Source organism: Nelumbo nucifera, chromosome 8, assembly GCF_055504915.1.
Source record: "Nelumbo nucifera cultivar China Antique chromosome 8, China Antique-T2T, whole genome shotgun sequence".
NCBI lineage: Eukaryota > Viridiplantae > Streptophyta > Magnoliopsida > Proteales > Nelumbonaceae > Nelumbo > Nelumbo nucifera.
In genome coordinates this window covers 14,119,521-14,134,080 of record NC_142656.1, presented here as the reverse complement: position 1 = coordinate 14,134,080, position 14,560 = coordinate 14,119,521, and the positions used below count along the sequence as shown (strand labels likewise).

Below are 14,560 nucleotides of genomic sequence, written 5' to 3'. Positions count from 1 at the left end.
TATCTAAATCTAACATAACTGGCCAATTATCTATAAGAGCAATAAATGACTTTTTGTTTAAAGCATCCACAACTATTTTTGCATCGCCCTAAGAAAATAAGATGGTGTTTGGTATCAATGGTGTTTTTTGGAGCCTGGTGCTAGTTCAACACCATATAGGAGTTTAACAGAAAAACACCAAAATGATGCTTAGCTGAGTCGTTTAATTGACAAACGTGTCTCTCGATTTATGTGAGAATTGTTTATCAAAAAACAAAAAAAATGATGTTTTTCATTTTCAATGGCGTTTTTTACTATTTGGTTTATATGGCGCCTAATGGCGTCTAGTGGCACCTAGGCCATGTTTGGGAGTGCTTAAAAATAAGTGTTTATTTGGGCGGAGACCACACCGTTAAGCACTTATTAGTGTTGGGGAAATAAGCTTGAAATAAGTGCTTATTTTAAAAATAAGGGCTTATTTTTTAAGCCCAAATTTCTAGCTTTTTTAAGTGCTTATACAATAAGCACTTATTCAATTTTTTTCTCCCATAATTGTCCCCAATAAATTTTTAGAATACCAATTATAACCCTTTCACAAAAACAATTTTACACAGACACTTTTATAAAAGCACTTTTACAAAAACACTTTTACAAAAACACTTTTATAAAAGCACTTTTACGGAAGTTATTTTATAAAAGCACTTTCATAACAGTATTTTATGAAAGTGCTTTTACCAAAGTACTTTTATGAAAGAACTTTTGTAAAAGTACTTTTATAAAAGCACTTCTATCAAAGTACTTTTATTCATTCACTTTGGATTAAATATTTTGAAATTTTGAAAGAAAAATGTAGGATAAAAAAGTCACAATTGCTTATTGGAGAAAAAGACCACCAAACACCCAATATAAATTAAGTGCTTATTTTTTTAAATAAGCACTTGAAAAAGCTGGATGCCAAATGTAAATAAGTGTTTATTCGAATAAGCACTTATTTTTAACATAAGCGTTCCCAAACATGGCCCTACTAGCACCAAGGTGTCAAAAAAAGACATTTACAGCAGATTTTGTCCCGAAAATCATACAATACGTTTATTAAATAAACACGACTGATACTTACCATACCTTAAGTTTGTGAATCCAAACCCGAGTGAATACATGTCATTCCCTAATGCAAAAAATTTAGCATATTTAGGAAAAGAAACATAACAAAAATGGTTTGAACACCAGACTAGACTGAATGGCCTGACTAGTTGACCTAAAAACCGCTCATGGCTTTGGATCCTGTTTTGAACCCCAAAATTGTCCAACTGGGCTTCAGACCAAACAGTCAGACCATTTGATCCAAGAATCAGTGGCCAGAATGGTTTCGTTTCTGGTTCATTTTTAAAACCATGATAATAGGAGTCATGTATACCCAACAAGAAAGAACCAGCATAACTTTTAAAATTATTCCAAAACCGTAAATACCCTGCCTAACAAAACTATCAAAGAGACCAAAAAACTTTCCCACCAACCGTATTTCAGCTCGAACAGATCCTCAATGTCATTGTGGAGGAAAACTTTGGCTGTTTGTAAAAAACAGTTGGGCTGTTTTGGGAGACTTCTATGAATGACATCTCATAATGAGTGTGAGCAAAAAAATATTTACACTCAATATTTTTTAATTGAAAAGAAAAAAAGGACCTGAATTAGCTAGGTGTCATGTGCAGAGCCTCCCAAAACAGCCAAAGTGATCCAGTGTGGATGATTGGACCTTCCTTTTTTCATATGAGGGGTCATTTGATAACAACTTGGAGGGACTGAATTGAAAAGCTTATTGCTTTGTCCTTTAGTCAGAAGAAAAGGCTCAAGTTCGATAAATTAATATATTCTTGATTATTTCATTGTTTATTTACTTGATTTGCTAAAAGACAAAGTATTAAGCCTTTCAGTTCAGCAAATTTGACCCTAAGTTGTCTGCCCTTTAGGCTTAGTTTGGAAGGAGTATAAATGCAAATATGTAGGCTGTAAAACCTTATATTTTGTATTATTTTCTTTGTACTTGCATTGTACATATTTGCATTTGCACTCTTTTTAAGAAAGGAGTATAAATGCAAACATGTAGAGTGCAAAACTTGTATTTTGTATTGTTTTGTATGTATTTGCACTGTATATATTTGTATTTATATTCTTTCCAAACTGAGCCTTATGGTTTATTTGTGGTGATGCAATATGATGTGAATGAGCTAAATGTCATGTCAAGCTGTGTATGTCAAACCAGTAACTGATTTAGATGCAATATTCAAGGATACATTGTACAATAGGAATTGTTTTTCTTGTTGTCGGTTTCAAAAACAAATAAAAACCATCTAATTTGAAAATAAATTGTTTCTCAAAATATAACTACAAAAAAAAGATGTTAATGATTATATATGTGTTTTATGTTTTCAAAACTAAAATAAAAAACATGTTCTTGAATTCCTAATCTCAAAAATATGTCTTAGTTATGTCATTCAAAATCAATTTATTTTTGTCTTTGAAAGACATGTTTTTATTTTGTTGCGGGTGCGGTGATTTCAAAAACAAATAAAAACAAAAATGTTCATGCAGATTATATAAACCCTAAAAGTGCAGAAGGTGCTAATTTTTTGTACATAGTTATGTCATTTGCATCATTAAAGCAACCTATCACAATGACAGGTTAGATTTACCAAACACAAGCTATGTGGCTTAGGGCGGTTTGGTAACAGCTAAGTGCTGAATTGAATGAATTATTTTTTCATCTTTTAAAAAAAGTAAGGGTAAATTTTTTAAACTATCCCTACTGTTTAGTTAATTGACAAACTCTATTCTTATTATTTATATATTATGTTAAAGCACCTTCTAACAATTGACTAATTACTATCCTACCATTAGGGTTCCGTCACAATCCGTTATAATCTGCTCTCATGCCACACCATGTGATTGTTATATTTTGAGAAAATGATAGTAATACCCTTATCTTCACCCCAATGCCGGTGTTTGTCATATGAAAATGGGGGGTATTGGTTCCTATCGTCTGAAGCTCAAGAGCATGTGCTTACTTTTACTCACCCCTAGCGCCAATGCTTACAGATATGCTCTTCTTCTTAATATCTCTAGTTTGGGAAGAGAAATGGCAATTTCCGTCTGAACGAAGCGAGTTACCAATCCACTCAATGACAAGGTGAGGAATTATCTATGTGGGAGAGATCACTGGAATAACAACTATGTTAGTAGCGGGAGTGAACACAATGGTGATGACTCTCCTTGTCTCTCCAACCTCGTTCATGGCTTCTTGGAAGATAGCACTGAGGTCCGGCAACGAGAGGATCAATCCGACTTAGATCATGATTTCTTCGGCAGTGAACAGACTGATGTGATCAAGGATCTGGAGAATGCGATGATGGTCGATGGTGAGGATTCGTTTCGGCAGCTGCTTGTTTCTACTCGCTTCAAAGCGATGGAGATATTCTCTTGCTTGAGACTGAATAAGGAAGCCTTCCGATATGCTATGGTTTATCTGTGAGATTTAGACTACAATGCTAGGATTTGCAAGACGAAATGGGACAGCTCCGATGGGGTGACCACCGGGAGCTACGAGTTCATCGACGTAGTGAGGTTGATGTTATATGCAAGCGAAATGGTTTAGACCGTACGAGAGAACAGTTAACCAGGTCCCATTGTTGACAGCATTCTCGGTCGGTTGATAAATTCGCCGCGCAATGCAAGTCCGTCAGATTCGACGTTGTATCTAACAGTACCAGTGGTCGTTTCGTCTGACCAGTGACAATTCATACATGGTTTGGCTTAGGTTTTTATTTTTTTGAAAATTTAAATTAAAATAAAAGATAAATTTGACATTTCATTTTTTTAGTTTGTCGATTAACTAAACAGTAGGGATAGTTTAAGAAAAAGTAAGTAAGAACGTAGTGAGAAGAAATGATTAATACAACTTTCCAATTTTATTTTAAGAAGAAAACAGTAAGTGATTCATTTCAGCCATTTCAGCTAGGGCTGTTCATAAGAAGGCCCAACCCGACCAATCCGAACCGATCCAACCCGAGTTGGTCGGATTTTCATCAGTATCGGTCGGTTTCGGGTTGGGCAAAATCATAAATCGATATACCGGGTCGATTTCGGGTTTCTTATGTGAAAATCGAAACCGATCCGAACCAAACCGAACCAATTAGTTTTCTAATTCGGCAGTTCCTAGTTTCCTACTTAACTAGTCTTCTACTAGAACTAGAACAACCCTATCTTCTAGTTCTTATTTAACTAAATTGTATCTATCCTAATTTCTATAGTCTTTTACACCAAATAGGCAATCCATTAGACAATTACAATTAGAATTAGGTGTCCTTCTAGTTCTAGACTTCTCTATCATTTTTGTATAGGAGCAAAACCGAAACCGACCCAACCCGATTCAAACCGACCAGGTTGGTTTTGCCTATCAATGAGTCGGTTCGGTTTCGGTTTCCACCTTATGTAACCCGACCAGGTCAGGTCGGTTGGGAAAAACCCTATAAACCGACCCAACCCGACCCGTGAAGAGCCCTAATTTCAGCCGTTTGTCTTATCTAATGGGTTTTCACGCTTTACCGTAGACATCTAATTGGCGAATCGCTTTCAAATTAGGTTAAAATGGTCAATCCAAAGGGTAATATATATACATAATCGCTCTCCAGTGACCTACTTCCCCCGTTCTCCGTCTCACAAAAAGTGCTTGCAAAAATAGACTGACACAGTTCACTAATAAAAGAATAATTCTCAAAGGGGTAGCTTTGCATTGTATAGAGATTAGAGAGGTGTTCACCATCCCTTCTCCCCTTCTCGCGTGGGGTGAGACCGTGAGAGGAGTTGTCATCTATTTTTTCGTTTTTCTTCCTCAAAATCCTCTTGAATCATCCGCTCCCTCTTCGATTCTTGCCTGAACATCGAATATTTTAGATACCCATATTCTCAACTTCACCTGTTCGCAGGTTCTTCAGTCCCCCCCTCCCCCCTAAAAAACGTCCTTCCCCTTTCTTTTTCTGATACCCATCTGCTGAAGATAGCGTTTTGGTGAATGCCCATCTGCCCGAAAACGAAATATTGTGTTTTCTGATACCCATCTGCAGACATCCGAATCAATGAAAGAAATGGTTTTGGGTGCCCTGGAAACCTGAAGGAGTCTTCGTGTGCAAGCTTATCAATGGCAAGAAGAAGAGTGCAAGGTGTTGAAGGCAAAGGGAATGGGTTCTTCTCGAGTTCTGGAATGGGCTTACAGTGGAATCTGCAAGACGACTGTTTTCACCCAGGAGGCCTATTTGCAAGCGTCGGTCAGGTGGGAATGGGATTTGGCGTTTCTCCCAATTCTCCAAAGCCAAGAGACAATGGTTTGAAGCTTCCATACACCGACCTATATGTCAAGTATGTCTCTTCACCGGAATCTGGGATGCGGATTGTTGGGATTCCGCCAGAGACGGCGGCGACGGATGAGGCCGCGGAGGAGTTGGAAGGAGTAACCAAGAAGAAGAGGAAGGGTGGCCTAAAACTTAAGTTGAAGATAAGGAATCCTTCGCTGAGGCGGTTGATCAGCGGAGCGATCGCCGGTGCTGTCTCGCGGACGGCGGTTGCCCCTTTGGAGACGATAAGGACGCATCTGATGGTTGGGAGCAGTGGGCATTCAACAACTGAAGTGTTCAATACTATCATGAAGAATGATGGTTGGAAAGGCTTGTTTCGGGGTAATTTTGTGAACGTGATTCGGGTTGCTCCGAGCAAGGCCATAGAGGTAAGTTATAGAAAACTTTGGTGTTTCCCTGTTTCGACTTCTTACATTTTTTTATGGCCGTTGATGAATTTCTTGTTTGAGTATTTAACCAACTTTGAGTCTATTGGATACGATATTTTCTATTGGTTGGTTTTTGTTGGTTTTGGCTTATAAAAGTTCTCGCTTTTTATTCAGAATTACTTCTGTCTGGTGGTTGATTGATTCACCTTTGTCGATGCCCTTTGATAAGTGATATACTCATGTAAGGAAAATATGGGTTAAGCATTTTTCTCCCCTGCTAATGAGTTGGCTGCCTTGTCAATTTATCTCAAGATGTGACATTTGCCTAAAACATTGTGAATTTGTGATGCTCAAGGTTTCATTTAAAGTGGAAACATGCCCTGTCTCAAGCCCCTGATACCTTTACCTTCATTAGTATGATCATGTATAATATTGTTTGTCCTGCAACAACTACCCTTTTTTTTCTCTTTAAGGTCATTATTTATTCCTTCAAGTTTAAATTTGTTTTCTGTAGCTTATAATCACTGAAGCAGGCGTTACTGATAAAGGAACTTCATATTTTATTTAAGCACACCACCCATCTGCCTAAAGAGCAGATACCTTGGTTCATTAATTGATCATTGCTTTTTAACTAGCATTTTTTTAGTTGGGTTTCCATTTCGAGAAATAAAATCCAACTAAGTTCTGAAGCTTTTAACCTTCAGAAAATATTTTAGCATAAGGAGGTGTTTATCTATTATCCTTTATTTACTCTTCTTCCATGTTCTCCAGAATAAGAGCAGGAGGAATGGAAACCCATCTGTGAAATGAGAAACAAAAATATGTGAGCTCACTATGTAATCTGACAGTGCTTACAAAGTATACAAGGCTTATGACTTGAGGGTCGTGGGAAATGCCTTGTGAGTCTACCTCTGGCTTATGGCTTAAAGTACAAGGCACATCCACCTTCAGATGCCTAAATGCCTTATGCATGCTTATAGATGCATATGTATATGTATTTTTCCGTTTAATAAATCTATGTGTATATGTATATCCATGTATTTGTGCTCGTATCTATGCTTTAACACATTTTAAGAGGTCTTATTTTGCATTTCAATCTTTTTTTCCGGTCATTAAATGGTTTATAATAGTGTGACGACTCTAAAGTTTTTTATATTTTTATATTTCTTTTTTATGTGATCAACCAATCATTTATAAACTCGTCCTATGTAAAATATGTTTCTGTTGTGCATGTTTCTACATTTTTATCATTTTAGTTTTGTGCTTTCTTGTAAAATGAGAACCCATTAGGATTAACTCTCATGCATCAAGGTTTACACCTCAAACTAATAAAAGGTCCTGGTGCCTTGCTTCACACTCCTGTATTTTTAAGCACTGATTTGACATGATCTGTTCCAGAGGAAGGACCTAACGAAGATCCTTTATTTGTAGATTTTCCCTTAATAACCTATATCTGGGTATGCTATGATGTGCAATGTGCCAACAACACTTGACAAAATGGACCATCCTGGGTTTATTAGTTGTAGGCATTTACTGTGCTCAGTGCCTCTTGAAAAGAAGCCTAGCAAAAATCTGTAAAAAAAATTTGCATGTATTTTTGGTATTTGTTATAATTGGAATGTTGGTGGTAGTTTTGTACAAGTATCAGTCTGCTTTTCTAAACTTCATGACACTTTAAGCTATGGCATTGAAACTGATGATCCTTATTCTCAATTTGTTTCCAATACTAGTTTGTCATCTGGGATTATCATCTCAAACCCTGTGAGTTCTATTTCAATCTTTGTAAGTTTTTTTTTTATTGGAAACGGTAACTTCATTAAATAACTTTCCAGATTTAAGTACAGCTGTCAACCCCCAAGTAGGTGTTGAGCCCCAGTTATCTTTCTTACAGAACTGCCCAGAACATACTCTCCCTCACAGTCCCTTGCCCATTAGCTGATCTCCTTGTCCATTTGAAGCATGCACCGATCTCCCTTGTTGTATTGTGGATTTCCCTTATGGGCTGTCTATAAATCCAGGCTCCCAACTTACCAGATTGCAGCCACTCAATCAACAATTTAGAGTCTCCCTCAATCTCAATTTGGTGTAACCCCAACGGTTTTGCATATCTTACACCTTGAAGCAAGGCCATCACCTCCGCTCTCAATGAGTCCCCCACTCCTATTGGTCCTGAAAACAAAGCCACAATTCTGCCATTTTCATCTCTGAAAACTCCTATACCTGAAGGGCCCGGGTTGCCTCTTGAACTCCCATCAAAATTCAATTTCACTCTTTGTTGTATTGGTGGGGACCACAATTCCTGCACAATAGGTTTCATGGAAGTTGTAGAAGCCACCACTTCCCAATTCCTGTAAATGTCTTCAGCTGAGAAGTCTTTAAACAAATCCAAAGTTTTCAACCAATGAATAGTCATAATAATTATCCTTTCTACAATTGCCTCCTTGGACTTCTCCACGCCTTTAAAGATTCTATTATTCCTTTCTTCCCAAACTGACCATAAGATAGCTGCTCTTGTGGCTCTCCACATTAATCTTTCACGCCTCTTCGGTTGCCTGAAAAAGCTTGGGTCAAAAAGGCTTGCCACATCTGGGGGAGGTGTCCACCTACAATCAAAGATAGAAGAGAACCAAGTCCAAATAAAGCATACAAATGGACAAGAAATCAATAGGTGTGTGATCATCTCACCAGATCCTAAGCAGAGGCTACAAACATGGGGTGATAGGCAAACATTTGGCCTTTTTCTTTGCAACAAATCTAGAGTATTGATTTTTTGGATAACCACCTCCCAACAAAAAGCCAGAACTGGGGGTATAGGCTGACACCAAATCTCCTTTGAAGGAAAGCTTCTTATAGGGTTTGATGATTGAATGAGGATATCAAAAAAGGAAGAGCAAGTGAATACACCAGAAGGGGAAGGTTTCCAAATTCTACTGTCCACACAAGATTGATCCTGGTAAGTTGACCCTAGAAGTTTAATTAATCCATCCACCATTGTCATTTCTGACTCCCTTAGGCCTCTCCTTAAACCCAAGTCCCAAGAGTTATCAGTAAAGACCGAAGAGATAACTTTTCTTTTATTTTTAGAGAGTAAATAAATAAAAGGGAACCTTTCATTAAGGGGAGTGTCTCCAACCCAAGCATCTTCCCAAAATAAGACCTTATTTCCTGCACAAGCATCAAATTTGACATAAGGAAGGAATGAAGGTAAAATACCATGAATAGCTTTCCAGGGAGAGCACTGGGAAGCCCTTGGGTTGAGTCCTGCATCCCAACCATTGTTTGCCAATCCATGAATGCTAATAATCACTCTATGCCAAAGTCTATCCTATTCCAAAGGCAATCTCCACAACCATTTCCCCAATAATGCTGTATTTCTTAGCCCAAGATTTCCTATTCCTAGTCCCCTTCATCTCTACTTCTAGAAACCACCTCCCACTTCACTAGGTGGTCTCTTATGGTGTCTCCTGGTTTCAAAGGAAGTCCCTCATAATCTTCTCTAGCTAGTTTGCTACTTTCACCGGTATCCTAAAGGTAGACAGGAAATACACTGGTAAGTTAGCCAACGTTGACTTTATCAAGGCTATCCTACCTCCCAAAGAAATGTAAATTCTCTTCCAATACGCAAGTCTCTTTGTAAATCTCTCAATCACTGGGTACCAGAAACTATCCATATTAGGATTCCTCCTAAAGGTAGTCCCAGATACTGTAATGGCCAATCTCCTACCCCACACCCCAATATTCCAGCGAATTGAATCACCTCTTCACTCCCTAAGTTTACTCCTGCCACACAACTCTTGCCCCAATTGATCTTTAGGTTAGAGATCCTATCAAATTTATGGACCATCCTTTTTAGGTTCATGAGTTCTTCAGTTTTCCCTTCACAAAACATAATAACGTCATCTACAAATTGTAAATGTGTAATCGCCACTTCATCCCTTCCAACTCTCCAGCCTCTAATCATATTGTTGGCATCCCTTTCAATCTTTGTAAGTCAGGTGGTAATAAATGAGGTTCTAGGGTGTGTAACCACCAAGCTTGTTACTTTTTGTTCTTTGAAGGAAGTAGCAAGCTTGTTTTTTGATAGAATTCGTTTCATTGTCCTCATCTTAGCTGTGATAGATAAAAACAATGGGAAGCAGCAAAACATATTTTTTTATCAATTGAACATCTCTCTAACTTGTGATACAGAATGGGATACTTTTTTTTCTTTCTCTAGGAGAATTACAGGTATTGGTGTATTGCATTTTTAAGGAGTGGAGAGTTTTTCTTAGAGACTTCATTCTGTTGCTTGGTGAAAAAACAATTCTGTTTTCAGTTAATTGGATCTGTAGAATAAAATGTGAGCCCCATCCTTTCTACACATCCAAACCCCAGCTAATCATTCCCATGACATCACAAGTACAACCTTCAAACCACCTGACAAGTGAACAAAATCACCAAAAAATTCTACTCGACTCCAAGCCATATGAGAGAGAGAGCGAGAGAGAGAGAGAGAGAGAGAGAGAGACGGTGCACACCAAGCCCTTGTGAATACCTCAACACTGGACGGGTAACTACCATACTTCAAACCTGCCAAAAATCCTCCGCCTCTGGCCTCCCATCAAGCTGCAGTGGGGGAGGTAATGTTGACCCCGGCAAAGGTAGGTCTAGAGGTTAAGCCAGGGTCAGGGTATGAGAAGGAAGGAAGTCAAGCACTCAAGCTGATGAGAGTATTCGATTTGTCTCAACAAGCTGATAAAGTTAAGGAAGGGGATAAAGTGGAGCTTAATAGTTTGGTGGACAGGGAGGTTAGAATCGGCAAGTTTTTAGGGCTTTTCTTTTGGGGAGGTGAAGAGTTTGCTAGAAGAGCTTTTGAAGCTTTTGAAAAGAGCAAGAGGTAAGAGAGTGAGAAGAAGTTGTGACGGAAAGAAGAAAAAATCTGGCACGAGGACAATGACGGATGTGACGAGGCATTTGAACCTGAAGATTCAACACTTTTTTAAAGTGGGGGTGCCCTGTTTTTCTTTGTTAGCTTGTGTGCTGTTGTAACCCTGTTGTGTTTTGTGATTTGGGTGTTATCTTAAAACACCCCTGTTCGGGTTGTATACTGTTTCTTACTTTTACTCTTCAAAAAAGATTTTTTTTTATTTGCTTGTGGGAGCTTTTACTTTTCTGAGGCGGGGTGGGGGGATCTCAACCTCTTGCTAACAGCTAATTATAAGTTAAGTCTTAATTATCTCCAGAGAAGAATCAATGGCAAAGACCACTGAAGGATAGGTGGTCTTGGATTCAGGAATTGAAACTCACAATCAGGATCATCTTCTTTTCATCAGGAACATCAAGTAGTTACCTCCCATTCCATTGTATTCCTTCAATGGATTGATGTTCTCTTCCCTTGTATTCCTACAAATTTCAGTGAAGCTTGATCATTCCATTGAAATAATTACCTTCTCTATTACCAAACCCCTCTCTTGGTTTATTCTGATAACTTCTAATGTCTTGTTCATTTCTCTTGATAGCTCATCCATTTTTTTTACTTGATACTTGGGATAACCTGGTTCAATGCTAAAGGCATGGTTAAAGCAAAATGTCCATTCCATCTTTTGTGTGGCACTAACTGAATTAGCTGGGTTTATGCTGCACTAACCGAACCAATGATAAGACTCCAAACCAGTTATAAATACATGGGGCCCACACTGAAAGGTTGAATGATTGTGGGCCCCATGTATTTTAAGACTGATGTGGAGTCTTATCATTGGTTCCACAGCCTGCTGAACAACTGAAATGTTCAGCTAATCCTATCTCACACTAACTCAGCTGACTGAACCTTCAGCATGACCTATTTGAATCGTCACTTTTTGTTGTTACTGATTTATGTTTTTTTTTTTTCGCAGAATTCTGTGATCTATCTACCTAAATTTTGATCAGTTTTTTTGGGGACCATAAAACATGGAAACCTATGAGGAAGAAGGCTTTCAAAAAGACCCATTGGTATGAGCATGAGAACAAGGGTCTCATGTGAGAAAGATTTAACCTGACTGTAGAAACCATGTGATCTAAGTGAAGTTTTGTCATTTTACTCAATAAGATTAAAGTATCATATAGTTTCAAGGATTGCCAATATTCCTAATCATTAGAGAAGCACATGTGCCTTATCATCAACAACACTCGTGCTGTTCATCTTTGTCTTTTGTCTCCTTATTTTCATTGTCAGTTCACTCTTTTTTCACCTCGTCTTTCTAAAGTAGTAAGTGAATGATGGAATCAATCAATCCATATTTGTACCCAAAAAAATGGCTTTCCTCCATCCAGTAGTACTTATTTCCAACTCAGAGTCAAAGTCTTGGATTTATCTAGACAGGGATCATCTTGTATTGATTGCTCCGTCATTAACTGTTACAGTTACCAAAGTAACATCTTAGATTTGAGGGCCAATAAGTTGGCAGCAAACCTTTCAAATTGAAGGCCCAAAAGATTCTGCAACTTCTGATATTTGATCCCGTGGAATTTAATCAACTTTTGTTGAAGAGTTTTGAGAAATCTCAGGCCCATCATATTTTTTGGGAATTAATACCCTTTGAAATTTGCATAATACAACTCCTTTATTTTACTGTCTGTTTATGTTGTAATATTTCAATGATTGATCTGCCTCATGGACAGGCTTTGGGTCCTTTCTGGTGGATTGTAGGCAACCCAATTGGGGGGAAGGGTACTTCTGATATTGATGCCTAACCTGCTAACCGTTACATTTGTTACACAAACTTCAAACTGATCTTTTTGGTTAATTGGAAGAGAAAGGTGCTACAGAAGCCCTGGGGTAGCACATCCCCAACAAACACCTAAATTTAAATACAAAAGATCTTCAAGAAAAATCATAACCAGACTTGTACATAAGCTTGGACATGAATGATAAATTATAAGAAGACTTGGACGTAAACTTAATGAATGCCCCTTGAGGTGACTCTTCTCTTTGTTACATCTGTAATATGTGACTAACAAAACTCAGGAACAAATATTGGACATGATGATAAATTTGTAATGCTTGGTATTTCAGTATAATTGATCTTGGTTTGATTAATATATACATATATATATATATATATTGCATGCTATATTTTTTTTTCCTTTTTCAATAATTATCCCATGCATAATTTGGTTGACTGTTATAGCATATATGCTCCCTAGATGCCATATTTCCATTTTCTGAAGGCCTGCCTTTTGCAGTTGTTTGCTTATGATACAGTTAAAAAGCACCTCTCACCAAAACCCGGGGAGCAACCCAAACTCCCTGTCCCAGCTTCATTGGTTGCGGGAGCTTGTGCAGGAATTAGCTCAACCTTGCTTACTTACCCTCTTGAGCTACTCAAGACTCGATTAACCATACAGGTAGGTAAACTTGGAACAGGACCTCCATTGAATGCCTCATTTGTACTTATTTACATGGTAGTTTACTCTTCTGTTTGGAAAAATTGCAGGGGGATGTGTACAACAGCTTGCTCCATGCTTTCATGAAAATTGTGCAAGAGGAGGGACCTGCAGAGCTATACAGAGGTCTCACCCCAAGTCTAATCGGCGTAATCCCATATGCTGCCACCAATTACTGTGCATATGATACATTACGGAAAGCTTACCGGAAGATTTTCAAGCGGGAGGATATCGATAACCTTGCAACCCTCCTTATTGGGTCTGCAGCTGGTGCAATCTCAAGTAGTGCAACTTTCCCACTTGAGGTGGCTCGCAAGCACATGCAGGTGGGGAATGTGAGTGGCAGGCAGGTATACAAGAGTATGCTTCATGCTCTGATTAGCATACTAGAAAAGGAAGGGCTCCCAGGCCTTTACAAGGGGTTAGGCCCAAGCTGCATGAAGTTGGTCCCTGCAGCTGGGATTTCATTCATGTGCTATGAGGCGTGCAAGAGGATATTGGTGGAGAATGAGCACGAAGCATAGTAGTAGTGTCCATAAACAGGAAGGTGGGTGAGGCATTGGTGAATGGTGAAGAGGCTTTTTGAAGAAATAAGTGACGACGCTGAGTTATTTTTTATATGCTTCTGTGGACAAATGAGGAAGCGCATACATACAATGACATTTATTTTGGGTTCATTCAAATATACAACTTTCATCTGTTTTTTTCTTCCCTTGTCAAAGGATTCATTCAATTCATCCCAAGCCCCAAATTTAATGCGCTATGTTATGGTGAGAACTGGAACCGATTTTGAAGCCTTCCTTTTTTTTCTCTTTGGCCCCAATTGTCCTCTCTCTCTCTCTCTCTCATGCCTCCACAGATTTTGTAGCGAAAGTAAAAATGCAAGACCCATTCACATGGTTGAGAAGAAACTTGTTGGAAGCTCCTTCTTGGGTGGGTCCAGTTTCACAAACTGTGGTAATTGTGCAGCATGTTTAAAGGGCGCTGGGATGAGGTTGGTCGAGCAAATACGCCTATCCTAAACCGCTATACCATTTGCTTAAACTTGACGAGAACATTCTAACCTTACCAAAAAACGAGAGAGAAAATATATATTATTTTGAACCTTAAATAAGGCTGCATCTGGCATTCCTTATCTTAAGGACTTATCTCCTTTTTGCAGTTAAAATGCACCTGTGAACAATGAGTTTTTAACTGCAAAGAGGAGAAAATCGCAAGTGTATAACCAGACTCGGTAACAGTCATCAATTGTGTGCAAAAAAAATGAAAATTTCATTCTTACCTCGTTAAACGAGTCAAGTGTATAACCGAGTCATTACTTTTTTCTGATTCCGAGTCTCATGTTACTCTTCCCCCAATCTCTATAGTTAGATTTGCCACTGTATATACTTGAAGAAAGAGGAA

The 14,560-nt window shown here is 38.3% G+C and overlaps 1 protein-coding gene across 1 annotated transcript; it reads left to right on the top strand.

Annotated features, from left to right (window-relative positions):
• The first annotated feature begins 4,700 nt into the window (after window positions 1-4,700).
• SHS1 (Mitochondrial substrate carrier family protein) lies at window positions 4,701-13,899 on the top strand. The gene is made up of 3 exons (XM_010251757.3): window positions 4,701-5,752; window positions 12,956-13,117; window positions 13,207-13,899. Exons 1-3 carry the CDS (start codon window positions 5,171-5,173, stop codon window positions 13,678-13,680), a joined length of 1,218 nt encoding a protein of 405 aa, XP_010250059.1. The 5' UTR covers window positions 4,701-5,170; the 3' UTR covers window positions 13,681-13,899.
• Window positions 13,900-14,560: the final 661 nt, after the last annotated feature.

Excerpts from the sequence above, each read along its gene's own strand:
- SHS1 (XM_010251757.3), top strand. The coding sequence starts at position 5,171 with ATGGCAAGAAGAAGAGTGCAAGGTGTTGAAGGCAAAGGGAATGGGTTC. Across the intron at positions 5,753-12,955 it reads CTCCGAGCAAGGCCATAGAG|TTGTTTGCTTATGATACAGT; the intron begins GTAAGTTATAGA and ends TGCCTTTTGCAG. Across the intron at positions 13,118-13,206 it reads AGACTCGATTAACCATACAG|GGGGATGTGTACAACAGCTT; the intron begins GTAGGTAAACTT and ends GAAAAATTGCAG.